This window comes from Corvus cornix, chromosome 4 (assembly GCF_000738735.6).
Source record: "Corvus cornix cornix isolate S_Up_H32 chromosome 4, ASM73873v5, whole genome shotgun sequence".
Lineage (NCBI taxonomy): Eukaryota > Metazoa > Chordata > Aves > Passeriformes > Corvidae > Corvus > Corvus cornix.
In genome coordinates, this window is record NC_046334.1 from 71,286,227 (window position 1) to 71,303,488 (window position 17,262).

Below are 17,262 nucleotides of genomic sequence, written 5' to 3' on the forward strand. Positions count from 1 at the left end.
GCTGCAGAGACAGCGAGGCTCCCGCCTCGCCGTGCGGAGAGGGTGCGAGGGCACTGCGGGAGCAACGGGCTGTGGTCTGCGACGGGGATCACGGGGATGTGAGACACGGGACATGGTGTGGTGCGACAGAGCTGAAACACTGCTCGCCGCGGCTGGAATCTCTGTCTTTGGCTGCGTCCCAAAACGAGCCGCCGGCCTCCCCTGCACCCCGGGACATCCCAGCAGGGCTCCCGGTGTTCCCCGTGCTCCTGGTGCCCGGGCAGTGTGATGGGCCAGGGCAACCGCCGGTGGCCCAGTGGGCAGAGGCAGAGCCAGGTGGGCACGGGGGTGGGCGCTGGGGGTACGTCTGGGATGGGGCTGCGGAGCGGTTCGCCTTGCAGGTGTGGGGAGAAGGAGCCCTGCAGAGCTGTGCGGGAAGCATGGCAGGGACGGGGACAAAGGCAGGGACCAGAATGATGGCAGGGATGAGGATATGGCTGGGTGCAATCCTCACTGTGACTCCGGGTCCTGCCCTGTGCCGCCTGTGGTGCCAGTGTCAGTGACATCCCCCGGCCTTGCTGAAGGTTCTTCCTTCTGCTGGTTCTCATATGCCTGAAGCAGCTCCGTGTCCCCAAGCCACTGTCTCACCACTGCTCACAGAACTGGCCCTCCATGCCTGCAGCGCAGCCAGCACCTCTGGTGCCCAGTCTGGCCACAACCCACACATGACAGGTCCCCTGTGCCCCACACACGTCGGGTCCCTGTGCTCAGTCCAGCCACACCCCATACACACGTCCCTGCGTCCATCCGGCCGTGCCTCACTCGTGATGGGTCGTGTGTCACTCTGGCCATGCCCTAGGCAGGATGGATCCCATGCCCACTCCAGCCATGTCCCGTGCTGGGTGGGTGCCCCACGCCTTGTCCATCCCCCGCAGAGCCGGCGCCCGTGTGCGGCGGGTGTCCCATGTGCGGCAGGTGCCCCGTGTCCGTCCGTCCCTCACGGGAGCCCCTTGCCCTGGCCCCTGCCCTGCCCTCCCGCTGCCGCGCACGAGGCACCAGCCCCGGCGAGGCAGAGCTATTTTTAACAGCTGCTTCTGCTTGATTTGAGCTGTGAACTCGGAACGTGTTTATGCTAAAGGGGTTTCTTTTCCCTTCTCCCTTTGTGCTGAGGAGGCAGCGCCGCAGATCAAAGCCTGTCTCTTCGCGTTTGGTGATGGTGGGCTGGGAGGGAGCCGAGGCGGGAGAGGCCGGCAGTTCCACGGGGACACTTGTGTCCTCGGGGGCCGCGGTGGCGTGGCCGGGTCTGACGCACCTCTCTTTGTCCCCGCAGGTCCGGGAGCTATGGGCGGGCACGGCCGGCACCGGGCGGCCCGCAGCGGGCGGCGCTGAGCCCGGGCGGCCGCGGCGGGACGATGGGCTGCGGGCGCCGGCGGGGAGCCGCGGTGCCGGGCAGGGCTGTCGGGGCGGCGTGCCGGGGGCTGTAGGGCCGGGCGGCGGGCAGCATGCCCTGCGGCCCCTCGCCCACCTCCCGCCCAGCATCCCCTGTCCGTGGCGGCGCGGGATGAGGCTGCCCGCCGCCCCAGCAGCTCCGGGGACGGCTGCAGCCCAGGGCTCCGGCCGCCGGCGCTCGGCCCCCCGCGCCCCGCCGCAGCACCCCGGCCCCGCGGCCTTGAGCCATGGTCAGCCGTGAGCCCGTGCCCGGCCCGGCCCCCGCCGGCGAGGGCAGCCAGGAGAAAGCCATGACGGTGCGCTCGGTGCTGCTCAACCGCGACTCGCCCGACATCGAGAGCCGCCTCAAGCGCCGGCGCAACCGCACGCAGCAGGTCCGCTTCAAGGACCTGGTGGAGGCCGGCGCGGGGCGGGAGGACAGCCCCCCGCCCGGGCCCGCGGCCGCCCGCGGCCCCAACACCCCACGTGCCTCGCCGCCCCCCAGGGACCCCCCTGAGCCGGCGGCTCTCCGTGCCTCGCGGCGCAGCTGGCCCCAGGCGCAGCCGGGCTCGCTGACGCTGCCCATGCCCAGGAAGGCGTGCATGAGCACAGCCATCCAGACCTCCCCCAGCCTCCAGAAGCCCTTCCCGGCCCCCCAGCCCCGCAGCAAGAGCGTCTGCGATGTGGCGGGGGATGCGGTACTGCCCGCCGTGGCTAGCGCCCGGTGCCCGGGGGCGGCCGTGCCCACCGCGGCCAGCTGGGCCGTGGCCCCGCGGGCCCCCGGCAGCCTCCCCACCCATGACCACACCGCGGCCCTCGCCCAGCACGCCAAGGTGCGCCGCACACCACCACCGCCACCACCCAGGGACCCCCCTCCCCCTTACCAGGGCACGGCCGGGTGCCCCGCTGCTCGCTGCGCCCCTCCGGTGCAAAGCTGCACCCCCGAGCCCTGCCCGCCGCCCCCAGCCTGTGCCCAGCTCCGCGGGAGCCCCCGGGGCAGCCACGGGCTCACCCCGCGCCCGGCCTCCGTGCCCTGCGGCCAGCCCCGGCCGCCCGCCGAGCAGCGGGGCTTGGCCGCAGCGACTCGGAGCGGACCCTGCCCTGCGGACGCCCAGCTCCCCCGTCCCAGCCCTCGCCGCACCGCCGGCAGCCCGTCCCCGTCACGGACACCCACGGCCTCCACCAGCCACCTCAGGGCAACCCCCCGCGGGACCCCCTGCCACCCCAGCACCAGCTCTGCGCCACGCTGTGGGGGGGGCCCTGCTGCGCCTCGCCAGCCCCCATCCCACCAGCGCCGGGCTGGCACAGCTCGGCCGCCGCCGCCCCGCCGGAGAAGACACCAGCTGCCCTCGGCACCTGCAGCCGACTCCGCGCCACCGAGCCTGGGCACGGCTGGGCAGGACCCGAGGGGCCCAAGGAGCCGCTGTCCACAGCCCCACAGGGCCCCAGCGTGGGGACACAAGCGGCCGGGTGGGCACAGGAGGCCCCCCGGCACGGACAGCCCTGCCTCGCCGCTGAGCAGCCGGACACGCTGCACCACGTCCAGGACCTTCTGCAGCTGGTGGTGGTGGCCAAGGGGCCGGTGGGACCACCAGCGAGGGATGAGGATGCCCGGATATCTCAGGGAGAGGGCCCCCGGGGGCCCGGGGAGCAGGGGGACCTGCATTCCCAGCTGCAGTCCCTGGAAGGGGTGCTGGAGACCAGCCAACAAACCATCCGGGTGCTGCTGGATGTCATCCAGGACTTGGAGAAGAAGGAGGCGCAGCGGGACGGGTGAGCAGGCAGGAACAGAGTGGGGGCCTGTGGGGACAATGTCACTGGGGGCTGGGGATGTAGGACGAGGGGCCCTGCCAGAGATTTGGATGCTGCTGCCTCGTGAAGGTGTTTCCCTGTGAGAAACTCGGAGCTGCTGCCAATGTACACGTGGCTCCACGTCTTGGTGCAAGGTCTCACATGCCCACGGTGCCTTCCCCATGCCCAGGGATGGGTGCATGGGGTGCAGGTCTGGGGGATGAGGGGATGCTGGGCTCCCACCCAGCTCTGGTGCAGTGGATTTATCCATTGGTCACTGGGAGCAGGGATCTAGTATGTCACATCCCACTGGCTGCCCCATCCATGGAGGTACCTTTGGCACAAATCCAGCGGCCTGTGCCCCTGTGATGGATGTGTTTGCATCCCAGGGAGGTGCCCAGCACACCCATCCTGCCCAGGACCTGTTCCAAGGGGCAGGGTTTCCCCCAGGCAGCATTCCTTGGCCTCCAAGGCTGATTTGCCAAATGAAGCAAGGTGTTCTAGGTCAGCCCACAATGACCTTAAGCTGAAATGCTCCAAACTCATCTCACACGAGGGCAACCAACCCCCAAGAGGTGCCAGTCCTGGCATCTTCCTGTAAAACCTCTGGGGCTTGTTCCTGATGCCCAAGATTGCTGTGATCCATCCGTGGTTTTGGCTGTGAGCAAAGCACAGGGAACATTGTCCCTGTGCCACCCCTGGAGCGCTGTCAGTGGGGAGGGACCTCTTGGGGTTCTGGGACACCTAAATTAAGACCTCAGCTCCATAAAATGTTACAATCAAGCAAGCAGACAAGATGCCCAGAAACACACCCTGCATTTCCAGGGATAGGAAATCACATCAAACATTATCCCGGTGTCCTTACGCTGCGGAACAGTGCGGCCTCGTTTGCCACGGGTCATATCCCAGGTGCCCACTGTGCACCAGAGCAGAGCCACCAGCCCTGACACATCCTGGCACCGACCACCAGCAACATCCCACAAAAATTTATATATATAAGACATGAAAGACCATCCCAGAACGAGCTCTCCCAGCAGAGGGGTGCTGCTGTATAACGCCAGAGCCGCAGGCACACACACATATACGTACCACATATATATATAAAAGGGCTCATGATCTAATTCAGGTGCTGGCAGAATAAATCCCCATTGCAATGTGAAATTTGGTGCATTAACAGACCCAGTTTCTGAGGGCTGAGAAACCGTGGTCAAGGTCGAGTGACAGGAGGAAGATTTCAACGGGGAAATGCGATGTCTATGTGGGACATGTGCTCTCAGCTGTGCCCCCAAAATCCACAGCACTGAAGAGGCAATGGAGACAGGGAGATGGGGTCCCAAAGGGACCAACAGCATTCACGGGGCCCCTTTCTGACAGAGTAGAAGGAGCCAGGGACCAGCAGGGAACACCTGCCAGCAGTGCTGGGGTGCAGGAGGACCCCAGTACAGCCCTTGGGATCCGGGTGTCTCAGGGCTGGGGTCTGGCACCAGCAGCAGAGACATGTGGGGTGAAGACCCCTTCTGTGGAGAGGGAGGAGGATGCAGCAGCATGAGCATGAGCTGAGCCAGGGCAGGCATCAGCTTAATCCAAGTCCTGTGCACCTTCCTGGAGGAGGATGCTCTGGTACAAAAGCATCAAAAAGAGATAATTTCTCAGTCTGGCGTAGGCTGGAGATTAGTCTGAAGTATCTCCCTGTGCCCATCTGCCAGGGCACTGCTGTGCCAGAGCACCGCCATGTGCCTTGAGCTCCCTCCGTGGCACCATGTGTGAGGAGATGTGTGGTGACTTGGGGGCTGCAGGTGTGGGGACCCTTGGGATGAGGATTGGGATGGGGATGGACGGGGGAGACACAGCAGGAAAGGTTTGGAGATGCCTCCGTGCCCGGCTCTGGTTTGCTCCCATCAGAGAAATCTGCGAAGCCGAGAGGCACCTGGCCTGGTGTTAATTGGGATCACGTGGGAGGAGAGGGATTGGGATCCCAGAGAGGAAAAGGGATGGGATCCGGGCAGGAGAGGAGATGGATCTCAGAGAGGCAAAGAAGCTGGGATCCAGGAGGAGAAGGGCTGAGATGCAGGGAGAAGTGGATCTGAAGCCCAGGGAGGAAAGGAGCTGGGATCCAGGGAGGAGAGTCCTGGCTGCTGGGCTGGAAGCACAGAGGGACAAGGGGCAGCAGGGGACATGGGCAGACCCAGACCGGGTCTCCAATCTCACAGCACATGTCTGTCACAGGCGACACTCGTACCGGACTGGGCAGGACATCGCCAACTGCGGGACCTGCCGGGACTGTGCCTGCATCATCTACAGGTGAGGGCCAGCCCTGGCTCCATGCATCCCGTGGGTCCTGCTTCCCTGCACTCCCAGACTTCTCCACCGGCTGTGAGGCAGGAGCAGGGGTGGTAGCCGAGCCTGTCCCCATGGGGACCCGGGGGGTTACCATGTACAGACCACTCATGGGTGTCTGGGCTGTCACTTGGCCTGGGTCTGTCCATTCCTCCCTGTGAGGAGCAGCTCCTTCTCCCAGGATCATCCAGGGTGATCTCCATGGAGGAGCAGCAGCTGGAAGGGGGCTGCTCTGGCACGATGGCAGAGCATTTATCTCCTGTAATGGCAATCTATCGGGGAAGCCTCGCTAGCGGCTGGTGCGTGGGCTCACTCCAAATCCAGGCTGCATCCCGTTGTCCCTGTGCCAGCTCCGCACAGATGCTGCAGATGGGTTCCTGCCCCTCACTATGGTTTGGGAACACAGGGCCTGGGCTCTGCTCCACAGCGTTGGCTTTGGGCCAGGGCATGGAAGCCCCTTCCTCTGCTGCACTCTCTCCTCAGATCCCATTTGGTGTGTGGGAAAAGGCACCTCATGCCCTCCCAGCATCGTCTCTGGGGGAATTGGGAGGGTTGCAGTTTTGCTAAAGCTTTCTGCCCTTCCAGGCACCCCTGGGTGTCCTTCTGTCCCTCTGGCTGTCCCCCTGCAGTGCAGGTGGCTGGCCAGGTGTGCTCCCATTTTGCTGTTAATTAGGCTGATGCTGTTAGCATGGGGATGTGTAGGACACGGTGAGCTGGTCCCAAGCTGTGCTTCATGGTGCCTGATCACCGTGGTGCACGTGCGTGCCGCTGCCCTGCCGCACTCTGTGAGTGCCGTGCCCCCTCCTCGGGGCACCTCGGGCTGGGGGGGCCCCTCGTGTCCCTGTGCTCGGCGCCGGTGCTGCCTCAGCGCTCCTGCTCCCCACACACTTGCTCCACACTCCCCCGCTGTAGCTCGTGGGGGACTTCAGGCTAATTAGGCCTGACGAGGCTGTCTCCACGGAGCACGGCAGTGGCACAGATGTCACATCTGGGGGAGGTGGCTCCCCAGCATGGCCAGGCTCCTGCTGGGGACTCGCTGTGGGTTTCGCTGCCACCCATGGGATGAGGAGAGGCTCTGGGGGCACACAGGGTGAGGGAGCAGGGGCAGCACCCCCAGCCCCAGACCCCATGGATGGCCCAAGGAGGAGATCAGACCTGCCTGCCCCTGTCCCATCTCAGGGTCCCACAGCGGTGCCAACCCCTCCCTGTGTCACTGCAGGGGAGCTGAGGTCCCTCCCTGCGCTGCCCCCCCTTATGGTCTGCACCCCTCACCCTTTTTGCTAGAAACGGCTGGGACACTCCTTGTCCTCACAAGGGGAGGTGACAGGAGGTGACAGGAGGTGCCAGCGTGCCAGGGGGCTCGCGGGGCGCTCCCCGTGTGCGGGGCGGCTGCACCACGTGCGTGTTCCTGGGCACACGCCGCGGCACCTCGCTGATCCGATGGGACATGCCTGGTGTGAGGAGATTGACGTGTTTTCCGTGTGAGGGAACATCGCAGCACGCGGCTGCCAGCAGCCAGCCTGCGCCACAGGGTGCTGCGGGGACACTGGGGCTGCGGGGACACCAGAGGCTGGAGGGACATTGGGGGCTGCAGGGACACTGGAAGCTGTGGGGACAGCAAGGGCTGGAGGAGACAGCAAGAGCTGCAGGGACCTGGACCTGTGGGGACACTGAAGGCCTCAGCATTGTCAGGAAGCCTGAGAGCTGCGATGGGGGGCACAGTCCCCCTCACCTACCCAGATCCAAGGCACCCTAATTCCTGCCTCGCCAGCCGTGGGATGGGCAGCAGCAGAGCCTTGCATGCTGTCACCACTTCTCGATGCTGCAGCTGCCCTCGGCCATGGCACCTGGGACACACAACCCCTCTCCAGAGGGTTCACTGCTAACAGGGGTCCCACAGACCCCCAGCTCGCTCCCCCACCTCAGCACTGGTCCCTAGCCGGGCCAGTGTCCAGCTCCTGCCGGCCACACACAAAGCCATGCCATTGTCAGTGGGGTTGGATACAGAGGAGGGAGCAGAAGGATGGGGCAGGGGAGGCAGCTGAGAAGGACCCACCCCAAAAGACCCCTGGCCACCAGATCAGGCTGATACTGGCCCATCCCTCCCCAGAAGCGAGCCCTAGATGTCCGGCACAGCCATTTGATGCCACATGCCCTGTGGGATGGGGTGGCTCTTTGGGAGGGATCCAGCCCTGGACCACCCCCCTCACAGCACACAGGCGGTAGGCAGGGGCTGTCTGAAGGCACGCACAGCAGGATGTCCCCTCACAGGGGTGCACAGTGACCCCGGGAATTCCGGCCATGTCCCTGTGCCACCCAGGGAGTGCAGCAGGGCTCCGCTCTGGGGGACGTGCCCTGGATGGATGAGCTCCCCGGGGGCTGCGTTTGGGGTGGCGGGGGCACGCAGGCAGCGGGGCAGAGCGCTGTGGCAGGTGGGGGCTGTGACAAGGGGATGCCATGGTACCCCCTGACGCCGTCCCCGCGTGCCGCAGCGTGGAGCACGATTTCCGGCAGCAGGAAGGCCGCTTCCAGCGGGTGCTGAGCCACATCGAGGGCGACGCGGGGCCGAGCTCCCCCCCGACGGCGCCGGGGGCGGCGGGGGTGGCGCTGGGGGCGGCGGGACCACCTCACCGCCCAGGCAGGAGCCGTCGCCCGTGTCGAGGCTGCCGGCAAAGCTGGACGTGAAGAAATCCCGGCGCAAATGCTTCTGGTTCCTGTGAGCGCGGTTCCCGGTGAGCCCGGAGCACGGGGGCACCGTCCCAGCACTGGCCCCCTGCCCACCTCTCTTCCCTCCCTCCCACGGTAGGGTTTGGGTAGCACCAGCTTTTCTATTTTTAACCATTCCGTTGAACGCGGGGAGCTCGGGTGTGGAAACGGCGAGGGGAGCAGCGACTGTATTTAAGGAGAATTCAATAAATTCCACGGAGACGCTATTTTTGTTACATCCTCTCCCGCCTGTGCACTTCTGTTCTGGGGGAGGATGAGAAATGAGGAGGGGGCAGCGGCTGTTTCCCTGGATTCCCCTCTGTTCGGGGTTCCCTGAGGTACTCCCGCCCACCCCAGGCTCAAATCAGTGCCCACCTGCACCCCACAGTGGGGGCTGCTCACCCATCCCTCCCATGCAGGTTAACTGGGAACACCAGGATTTCCACTGGTCAGAGACAGTGGAAAATGGTCTCTGTGGGATTCTGGCCTGGAGAGAGGAGACCTGTCCCCAAAACCCCCGGGTGGAAGGGTGGGCTGGGCAGGTGCTCTTATGGGTGGGGAAGATGCACTGGCTGATGACAGGGAGATGGGGAATGAGCAGCACAAATATCCCAGCCTCTGTGGGGCTGCCACGAGAGGGAAAATGGCATCAGGGTGCCAGAGTCCCAGAGCAGCACTGGGTGTCTGAGCACACCCTGAGGAGTGCCTGTGGTGGGAGCAGCCACGGCTCTTCCAGCAGGGCCACCGACCTCCATAAGTGGGACAGCATCCAGCCTCCTCCAAAAGTACTGGCCACCCCCCAGCCATGCCAAGCTGCTGCTGAGGCACAGAGGGGAGGGAGGGGAGGGTGGGCAGGTTTGGCCACAGCTGTCCAGTTGGTGCCCACACCGCAGCAGCCCAAAGCAGGAGATGCCCACAGTGTGCCAGGGACCCCCCTGGTGCTCGGGGGCTGCAGCCAGGACAGGGGCCCAGGGGCACAAATCCCTTCCTGCCCAGCAGATGGGATGGATGGATGGATGGACACTGTCCTGGTGCGGGCACACGTATTTTTGGTCCTCTCAACCCTTCCCAGCAGCTGGAGCTGCTGAGGCAGCCTGGGCTGAGGATCTGGGACCCCCGACAGAGGGCAGGGGCTGCGGCAGCAGCACAGGAACCATAGGCGGTGCTGGGAGAGCTGCCAGACGGCCCCTGTGGAGCCACGAGTGAGCGTCGGGAGTGCGGCAGTCAAAGGATCCTTCCCTGCTCCCGTGGGCTGCGCTGCACCACCGTCATCCCCCCCTCGCATCCATCGCTGCCCGGCGCTTTCGGCTCCGGCTGCCCCAGGCCCTGAGTCACAGAGCCTGGGAACGAAGGAGAAAGCAGGATGGAGCCCAGTGCGACCCCGCATGCATCTCCTGCCTGAGTCACGGCTGAATCACATCCCGGCGCTGAGATCGCGGCACAGCCCCGGCGGCAGAGCTGCCGCTCCGGCTGCCCACAGCTCCCCGGGCGCGGCACACAGCGTGGCACGGTACGGCACGGCAATTCCCTGCTCCGGCCTTCCCGAGCACAGACCAGCTCCGCTCATCGCCCTCCCCACGACACAGTGCGGCTCTGGGTCTGCCCCCCGAGCCCCGGCTCTGTCGTCTCCCATCGCTGCTCCATGCGGAGCTCTGACCCACCGCCCTTCCCGTGTGTCCAGCGTGCTCCTCACACGTTCTCGGCGTGTAAAACTGTGACGGTTCACTGGGTCCAGTTCCTTGTTTTCCAGAGAATGCAGCCCAAACCCCTCATTGCTCCCAAAACAGCTTTTCCTGCACCTCGGCCCTCTGCCCACTCCCTGCTACGCTCCCGCTGCTCCAGCCCTGCTCCCGGCACGGCTCCTGCTTTCCTCTGCATCCCACTGGGCACATCCCTGGCATCCAGCCCCATCCTGCTGGGTACCGGCAGCAGGGCCAGAGAGGAGCAGAGCCAGTCACGCACACCCAGACCCCCAAACCAGCGACACCTCGTGCCTCTCTCGTGTGGCCCCAAGGGAAGCGGCGCAGCCACGGCGCAGTGGGACTCACCCTCAGCGGGCTCTCCCGGTCCAGGACGATCACCCTGCGATTGACCGTGTGGAGCAGCTGCTCCAGGATCACCTGGATGTGCTTCTTCACCTGTGCCTGCAAGGTAAGAGGTGTCAGGGCCATGGCAGGGCACATCCCAGCTGTGGGATTTGTCCCAGCATGGTGTGGCACTGCATGGTTCATTCAAGGGCTGGTGGCATCGGGGTGGCGAGATGGAAACGGAGCCTGATCCAGAACGGGAGTCAGCGAGGCAATGTGCTCCAAATATGGGATTTGGGATCTCTGTGCAGCTCAGCCCTGCACACCTCCCTGGCAAAGTGGCCACTTGGGGACAAAGGGGACAGCTGAGGATGGCTGGGGATGATGGGGACGGCTGCACTGGCACTGGGCAGGCAAAGGTGGGTTCAACACACATGGGGTTGAAGCAGGAGCAGAATCCTCCCCCAAGAGCATCCCACCACCCTCTCCATAAAGGCTACTTCAGGTTTAAAAGTTAAGCCCAAAATGAGACATTTCACCACAATTTTCAAGCTTTCCCTCCCACTCCTGGGCTTCCTGGTGCTGTGGGGATTAAAGAGCCACCTTACCCTCGCAGGACACAGTGTCCAACTCAGCTCCCACAGTGCCAGTCACTGTCCTGCAGGTGCAACACCTGAACCTCCAAATGGCCCCCAAAAGGGACGCCAGAGCAGCCAGGAAGGGCAGGAACAGAGGAAGGCTCCCGAATAGCCAGAGCACAAAGCTCTGTGCATTCCCAAAACTTTGTGTTGCTGCAGGGACACTCACCAGCTCCACGTTCCCACGGTCCTTGTGCCGCGCTCGCAGCTTCTCTGCGCTCTGCAATCATCAGAAACAGGGCTGAGACCCCGGGAATGGCCCCAGCCCACCCCAGACAGGCCACATTTGGGCGGGTGGGTGCCCGCCACGTCTCTGCCTCACGTTTGGAACCATCACTGTTCATTTTGGAGTGTGGCACTGCCCAGGAGCTGGCTGGCAATCGCTGACTATCTGCCTTCCTCCCTGCCCTTGCCTTCTTCCTCCCTGCCCTCACCTTCCTCCCAGCTCTGCAGAGCCAGTGATGTATCCCCCCACTCAGGTCAGTGTCACCCCTGAGCCTGGAAGCCCCTTCCCCACTCCTGTTGGGGAACCCACCAGAAACTCGCTGAGGTGGAAACCATGAGGTTTTTGCCCCATCCTGGGCAGGTTTCCCCTGGGATGGCAGCACCCACAATTCCCTGGGCAACTACGGTGAACACCAACGATATCCTGGCCAGGAATTGGTGCTTAACCCCACTCAGAGGGGTTTGGTCAGGTCACTGCCCAGATGATTCCTGATTTACCTTCTGGGCCTGGTACAGCACCTCCAGGATGCTGCTGAGCAGCTCGATGCAGGCGTCCTCCTCCTCACCTGCCTGGATCAGCTCCTGCAGGATGGGCAGGGCTGCCTGCAGCACCAGCTCCCGGCACTCTGGGGGGGACAAGGGGGCACAGGGATGAGGGAACTGTCCCCCTCTGTGGAGCCACCCCAGGCATGAGGCAGAGGAGTGGTGCCTGTGCAGGGACTCATCCCCATCCTGTGCCGTGGCCCCTGGGTGAGCTCAGCGAGGGCAGTGCCATCGGGACCCCCCATGTCCCCTCTCACCATGGGACTGGAAGGCTTTGCTGCTGGTGATGTGAGTCAGGGACTGCAGCTTCTGCTTCAGCAGGCGCTGGGGCAGCAGGTTCCCCACAAAGTCCCGCAGTACGGCCCTGTCATCAGGAGAGGAGTTAACCCAGGAGCTTTGGGTATGGTCAGGATGGGGCTGCTGGGTGGGGGGAGCCCCTCGATGGGGCAGAGCCGTGTGGGGTAGGATGGTTCCACAGGGCAGCCGTGCCCACCACAGGCACTCAGCAGACAAACCCCACCTGAATTCCCAAAATGAACCCAGCTGGGGCTGAGGGTTCCCAGGCTCAGCCCATGCCCAAGCACAGGCAGCTGCTAAAACGGAGCAGAACTCTCCCATTTTTGCACTGGGAAGGGGATCAAGAGGTGATTCCAGACCCCCCTGCCTGCTCTCGCCCTCGGCTCTGGGCTGGATGCAAGGACAGAGGTGGCTGTGGCAGGTGCTGAGTGTGACACGGGGCTGGGGTGGGTGGGGGGACAGGGACCCTACCCCAGCGCGGAGGAGTCAAAGATCCCAAACACATCCTCGAGGATGGAGGGCAGGTACTTCAGGGCTGCTCCCTGCAGAGACACCGGAGAGCTGCCTTCAGACAGGGTCCAGCACCCTCTGGAGCCTTCCTCCGTCTGGGACACCGTGGGTGCAGAGCGTAGCCCCATCCCAGACCCATCCAGCCTGCAGCAGCTCTGCTTCCCCAGCTCCCCGTGCCAGCCTGGTCTCGGATGCAGGGAACACAGCCAGGCCAGCTCCAGGATGGGGACAACCCCCAGGAACCTTCCCCAGATTTCCCTCTGCAGACTTCAGCACACGGGTGGCCAGGACAGCGTCTGCCCAGTGCCACCGAGCTGCTGACCCAACGCCACGCCACAGCCCCAGTGCAGTGAGGGGCTTTGTAGTCTGGGGCCTCGGGGTGCACAAGGGGGGTCCCCAGGGACAGCAAGGGGCGGTGCATGGGGTGGCAGCTCTGTCTGACACCATGGGGGAGGTGTACACACAGGATGGACAGTGTCACCCCAAAACGAACACAGTGTCACCGTGGCATGGGTGCAGGCAATGTCACCCCAGCACGGGGACAGATGGTGTCACCCCAGCACAGGGACAGCCAGTGCCCGGCCTGGGCACCCTCCCTCCCACCACACACCAGAGCTGAGCCCTCCCAGCACCGCCCTGTGCCCTACCTGGGAGAGCAGCGTGGGACCCTCCAGCGGGGACTCCATCAGCTGGTTCAGGGCGAGGAAGAACCGCTGCAAGGAGCACTGGAACTCGGCCACCTCCTTCCCCTCGTAGAGCCTGCAATCGCCAAGGTCACTGTGCTGTCACCGCGCTGCCACCATGCCACACACCTTCCCCGGCACCACAAGCCTCTGCTCGGGGGTCACTTGCCATCCCAATTAATGACACTGGTCCATGAATGTTTGGATCCGTGGCTGGATCTAGTGGTGCGCCCTGGCATTATCACAACCTTGGCACGGCCACAGCCTTGGCGCAGCCACTGCCCCACCATGACCACAGATCCACGCACAAAAACCCTTTTTAAAAAAAAAAAGCCTCTTTTCCATGATTCCACAGCCCAAACCCCTCCCAGAGAAGTTCAGCACCGTCCCACTTGAGCAAGAACGTCCTGAGCCCTCCAGCCCCCCCTCAGCAGCTGGACCAGAGCAAACCGAATGAGGCAATTTTAGCCTTGGGACGTTCACAGCCCCAGGAAAACTGCAAAGCTGAGGTGTGGTCACAGGAATAAAGTCACTGCAATGGGCCATTTTTGAGGTGATGAGGGAATAACCTCAGGAAAAATCATCCAGCCACCAGCTATGTAAGGAAATCCTGGAATTATGGACTGGTTTGGGCTGGGAGGGACCTCGAAGCTCATCCAGTCCCACCCCCTGCCATGGGTTGCTCCAAGCCCTGTCCAACCTGGCCTCGAAATCCACATGGACTGTGACAAACCCACCCTGATCACAATTCATTCGGGAAGGGTCCCGTGGTTCCCAGGAAGGGATGTTCTTTTTCCTGGGAAGGGACACCCTGCCCAGGATCCCCTGCAGCCCAGACCATGGTGGGAGCCATGATGAGCAGCTGTGATGGCCTTTGGGGACCCCAGCAATGTCCCCATGGCAGGGGTCTGGGGGGACAATCAGCAGCTGCAGGGTCCCTGGTAGAACCAGTGACTGGTTAGAGGTGGAGGGTAAGTGGCCAGCCCTTGCCGTGGCACTGGGGGACAAGAGAGGGGCCAAGCGGGACTGGCAGAAGCCACGGGCACTGCTGGAGGGGGGTCCAGCTGCAGGAACCGGGGGTCTGTGTGAGGCCAGGCAAGGGGACCACGAGCTGTGATGCTGCAGGTGGCTGTGAGGGGGTGACCCCAGCCCCCCCAGAGGACAGCAGAGCAGACCCCCACACAGAGGGACAATGAGCGCTGGCAGGGAAAGTTTTGCCACCCTCGGTGATGGTTAAAAAGCAGAAGCAGCCAGAGGAACCAGCAGGGAGGAAGCAGTGAGGGAGAGACATCACCACGGTGCCACTGGGGTGCTGGGGGGGCCCTGAGAGGAAACAGGGTGTCCCAAGGTGGAGGACAGTGCCCTCAATCATCCCTGCAGCAACCTGGGCTTCTTACAGGAGCTGCAGGCGCCGCTTGCCCGGCTCCAGCAGCAGCACAGGCAATCCCAGAGCCGGCAATCTGCCGCAACTGACTCTAATTACAACCCAATTCCTGTCGATTACAGCCTGTACAAATTGCAGCACGTTCAGAGCACTTAGAGGATCTGAGGAGCCCGTGTTATTGCATGTTGAGATTGCTGAGATAAAGGGAAGCTGTATAAAATCGCTAAATGTCCTCGGGGATGTCTCTGTTCCAGGCAAACTCATTCACGGGGCTGTTTGCAAACGCGCCGCGTAATTAATTTCTTCTGCCAGGAGTGCTCTGAGCTGGGAATCTGCTCCGTGTCCTCATGCAGGAGGGAGAGACAGGTGCTGGGTGTGATGTTGTGGAGCACCCCAGAGCTCTGGAGCACCCCGGAGCCATGGATGGGACACTGGGAATGGATGGAAGTGCCAAGGACAGACAGGGCTCAAATGGCACGGTTAAGACAGAGCGGGGCAAAGTGAGGTGTGACGGTCCCTGGGGGCACAGGGACCCCAGCCCAGCTCCTCACTGCCAGTGGGAGCACCCACAGGGACCCCGACACATCCTGGGCTTGGGGTGGAGGAGGCAAAGCCCTCATTCCCCCAAAAACAGCTGCCTGCCGAACCACGGCGCCTGGGAATAGGGTGATCCCGCTGCTTTTGATGCCAGCCAGTGCCCACCCCATGCCCTTGCCATGTGTGTGGGGGGGTCCCTCGCTGTCCACCGTGTGTGGGGCCCCTCACTGCCCGTTGTTCCCTCAGGACACTTCAGCTTTCAGTGCCGTGTACGTGGAACGAAAGAGGAACGTCACCGGCTTTTTCTGGTAACACCGATGGTCGTGTTCTGATTTCTGATTTCTTCCTCTCCCACGCCGGCCCAGAGGAGGGTTGTTTGTCCCATCACCCAGATTGGGATGTGAACAAGTGAAACAAGGTCCTGTGGGGACTCTGGAGGTGCCTGGGGGTGCTTTGACCTTTGAGCCGTGGAGACTCCCAGCCACTCGCTCTGCTCATCACAGGATCACAGCAGGGTTTGGCCCTCCAGCTCCACCCTCCTGCTGTGGGCAGAGACACCTCCCACTGACCCTAACTGGGCTCCAGGAAACTTTCCCAGCACAGTGCCAGCCACGCAGGGGCACGGATGCTCAGGACATTTTGCCATCTCCATTGTGAGAGGATTTTAAGAGCTCATTGGAAACCCCCGTCAGGAGGGGTGGGGTAGAGGTCACTGTGGTGCAGGTTCACTGTGGGGCATTTGGGGTGGCTGAGAGCGATTTGAGCTCTCCCACCCCCGGGGTGGACAGCACTGCCCACCCCACAGTGCACCACCATAGTCCAGCAGCATCCAGAGGATGGCATGAAGCTGAAAATTGCTAGAATCCTCACAGAGAGGATTCACAGCGATGGAGGAGCCTGCCTGGGGACCAGCCAACACCACAGCATGGCCAGGAGTGGTGGGTGCCACCCTGGCTGTCACAGCAGCCAGCACCAGGTGGGTTGGGCTGCCACTGCCACAACCCTGGGACCGATGGTTGGCACTGACACCGCTCCCACTGCGCAGGGACCCCCACAGGACCTCCCTCCCACAGAGCCCACGGCCAGGAACCAGCACTGGGAGCACTGGGAGCCAGTGCCAGCACTTACCGGGCGAAGAGGCGCCGGGAGCGGACGATGAACTTGAAGATGTACTCCAGGGCCTTGAAAGTGCGTGGAAGGGGCTCGCAGGGCTCCCCCCGACCCGCCTGCTCCACGTACTGCGTCAGCACCGACAGCAGCTTCCTGCGGGGTGGGATATCCGTGGCCAGGGATCGGCCATGGCTCAGTTCCCACTGGTGCTCCCAGCATTCCAGCCCCATGCCTCCCTGTACCCACTGTCTCAGCCCCATTTCTCCCGTTCCAGCTGTCCCAGCCCGTCCCTCCCCGTGCCACAGCCCCCAGGAACGCACTTGTAGGCGAGCGTGGCGCTGAAGTGCTGGCGGATGTAGGCCTCCAGGACTGTGTTGAAATGCTGGAACTTTCTGTCGGCCACCAGCCCCACGATGAAAACCTGGGGGCAGCGGGCAGGGGCACGGCTTGGCGTGGGCAGGGGGAAGCCTGGGGACAGCAACAGCCACCCTGACCCCCACCCTGCCCTGGTCCCATCACTGGGGTCACTCTTGTCTTAGTGTGCGAGAAACACCTTTGAATCCTGCTGGGATTGTCCCCCAGAGGGACAGTGTCCCTCAGAACGCAGCCCTGCCCTGTGCTGGGTCACTCAGAGCAGTGAGCCCCATCGCCCCAGTCCAATCACTGCCCACCCTGCACTGGGGAGGGGGCTCAGACCCACGCAGGTCCTGCTCACCAGGGCATCAAAAACAAGGGTGTCATAGACATCTGTCTCCGAGTGTTCCATCATGATGGAGAACAGGGCATCCAGCGTGTCCTGGAGGAACTGGGGGGGACATGAGACCTGTGAGGGCTCAAGTGCTGACCCCAGCATCGCCCAAGACCCAGCTCTGGGCATGGGGGTCCCATGGGTGCAGGAAGCAGGGAGGGAGGTGGGGGAGCAAATCCCAGCTGTACCTTGATGACCTCCCCTCCATCCACGTGCATCAGCTTCTGGAGGTTCCCGGAGAGCAGGCTGGGCTTGGAGCGCCACTTCAGCAGCCCCAGCAGGTTCACTGGGCAGGAGGAGTGGAACAGCACTGACCACT

General features: G+C 63.5%; 2 protein-coding genes across 3 annotated transcripts in view; one reads left to right on the forward strand and one right to left on the reverse strand.

The window, feature by feature from the left end:
- The window catches only part of LOC104690947 (dedicator of cytokinesis protein 2-like), a 45,650-nt gene that overhangs the window by 17,268 nt on the left and 11,120 nt on the right, over positions 1–17,262 (reverse strand). For both annotated transcript variants that reach the window (XM_039550715.1, XM_039550714.1), the window contains exons 19-28: positions 17,132–17,229; positions 16,911–17,000; positions 16,516–16,616; positions 16,214–16,348; positions 13,129–13,240; positions 12,443–12,513; positions 11,932–12,038; positions 11,630–11,757; positions 11,076–11,126; positions 10,290–10,385 (exon numbers count right to left, since the gene is read on the reverse strand). In XM_039550715.1, the coding sequence (XP_039406649.1) occupies positions 10,290–10,385; positions 11,076–11,126; positions 11,630–11,757; positions 11,932–12,038; positions 12,443–12,513; positions 13,129–13,240; positions 16,214–16,348; positions 16,516–16,616; positions 16,911–17,000; positions 17,132–17,229 (989 nt within the window). The remainder of the gene's footprint in view (positions 1–10,289; positions 10,386–11,075; positions 11,127–11,629; positions 11,758–11,931; positions 12,039–12,442; positions 12,514–13,128; positions 13,241–16,213; positions 16,349–16,515; positions 16,617–16,910; positions 17,001–17,131; positions 17,230–17,262) is intronic.
- LOC120409875 (INSYN2B protein-like) lies at positions 1,629–8,477 on the forward strand. The gene is given in 5 exon segments (XM_039550721.1): positions 1,629–2,453; positions 2,456–3,180; positions 5,425–5,499; positions 8,028–8,122; positions 8,158–8,477. Coding segments are annotated over 5 exon segments (1,791 nt in total). The 5' UTR covers positions 1,629–1,655; the 3' UTR covers positions 8,256–8,477.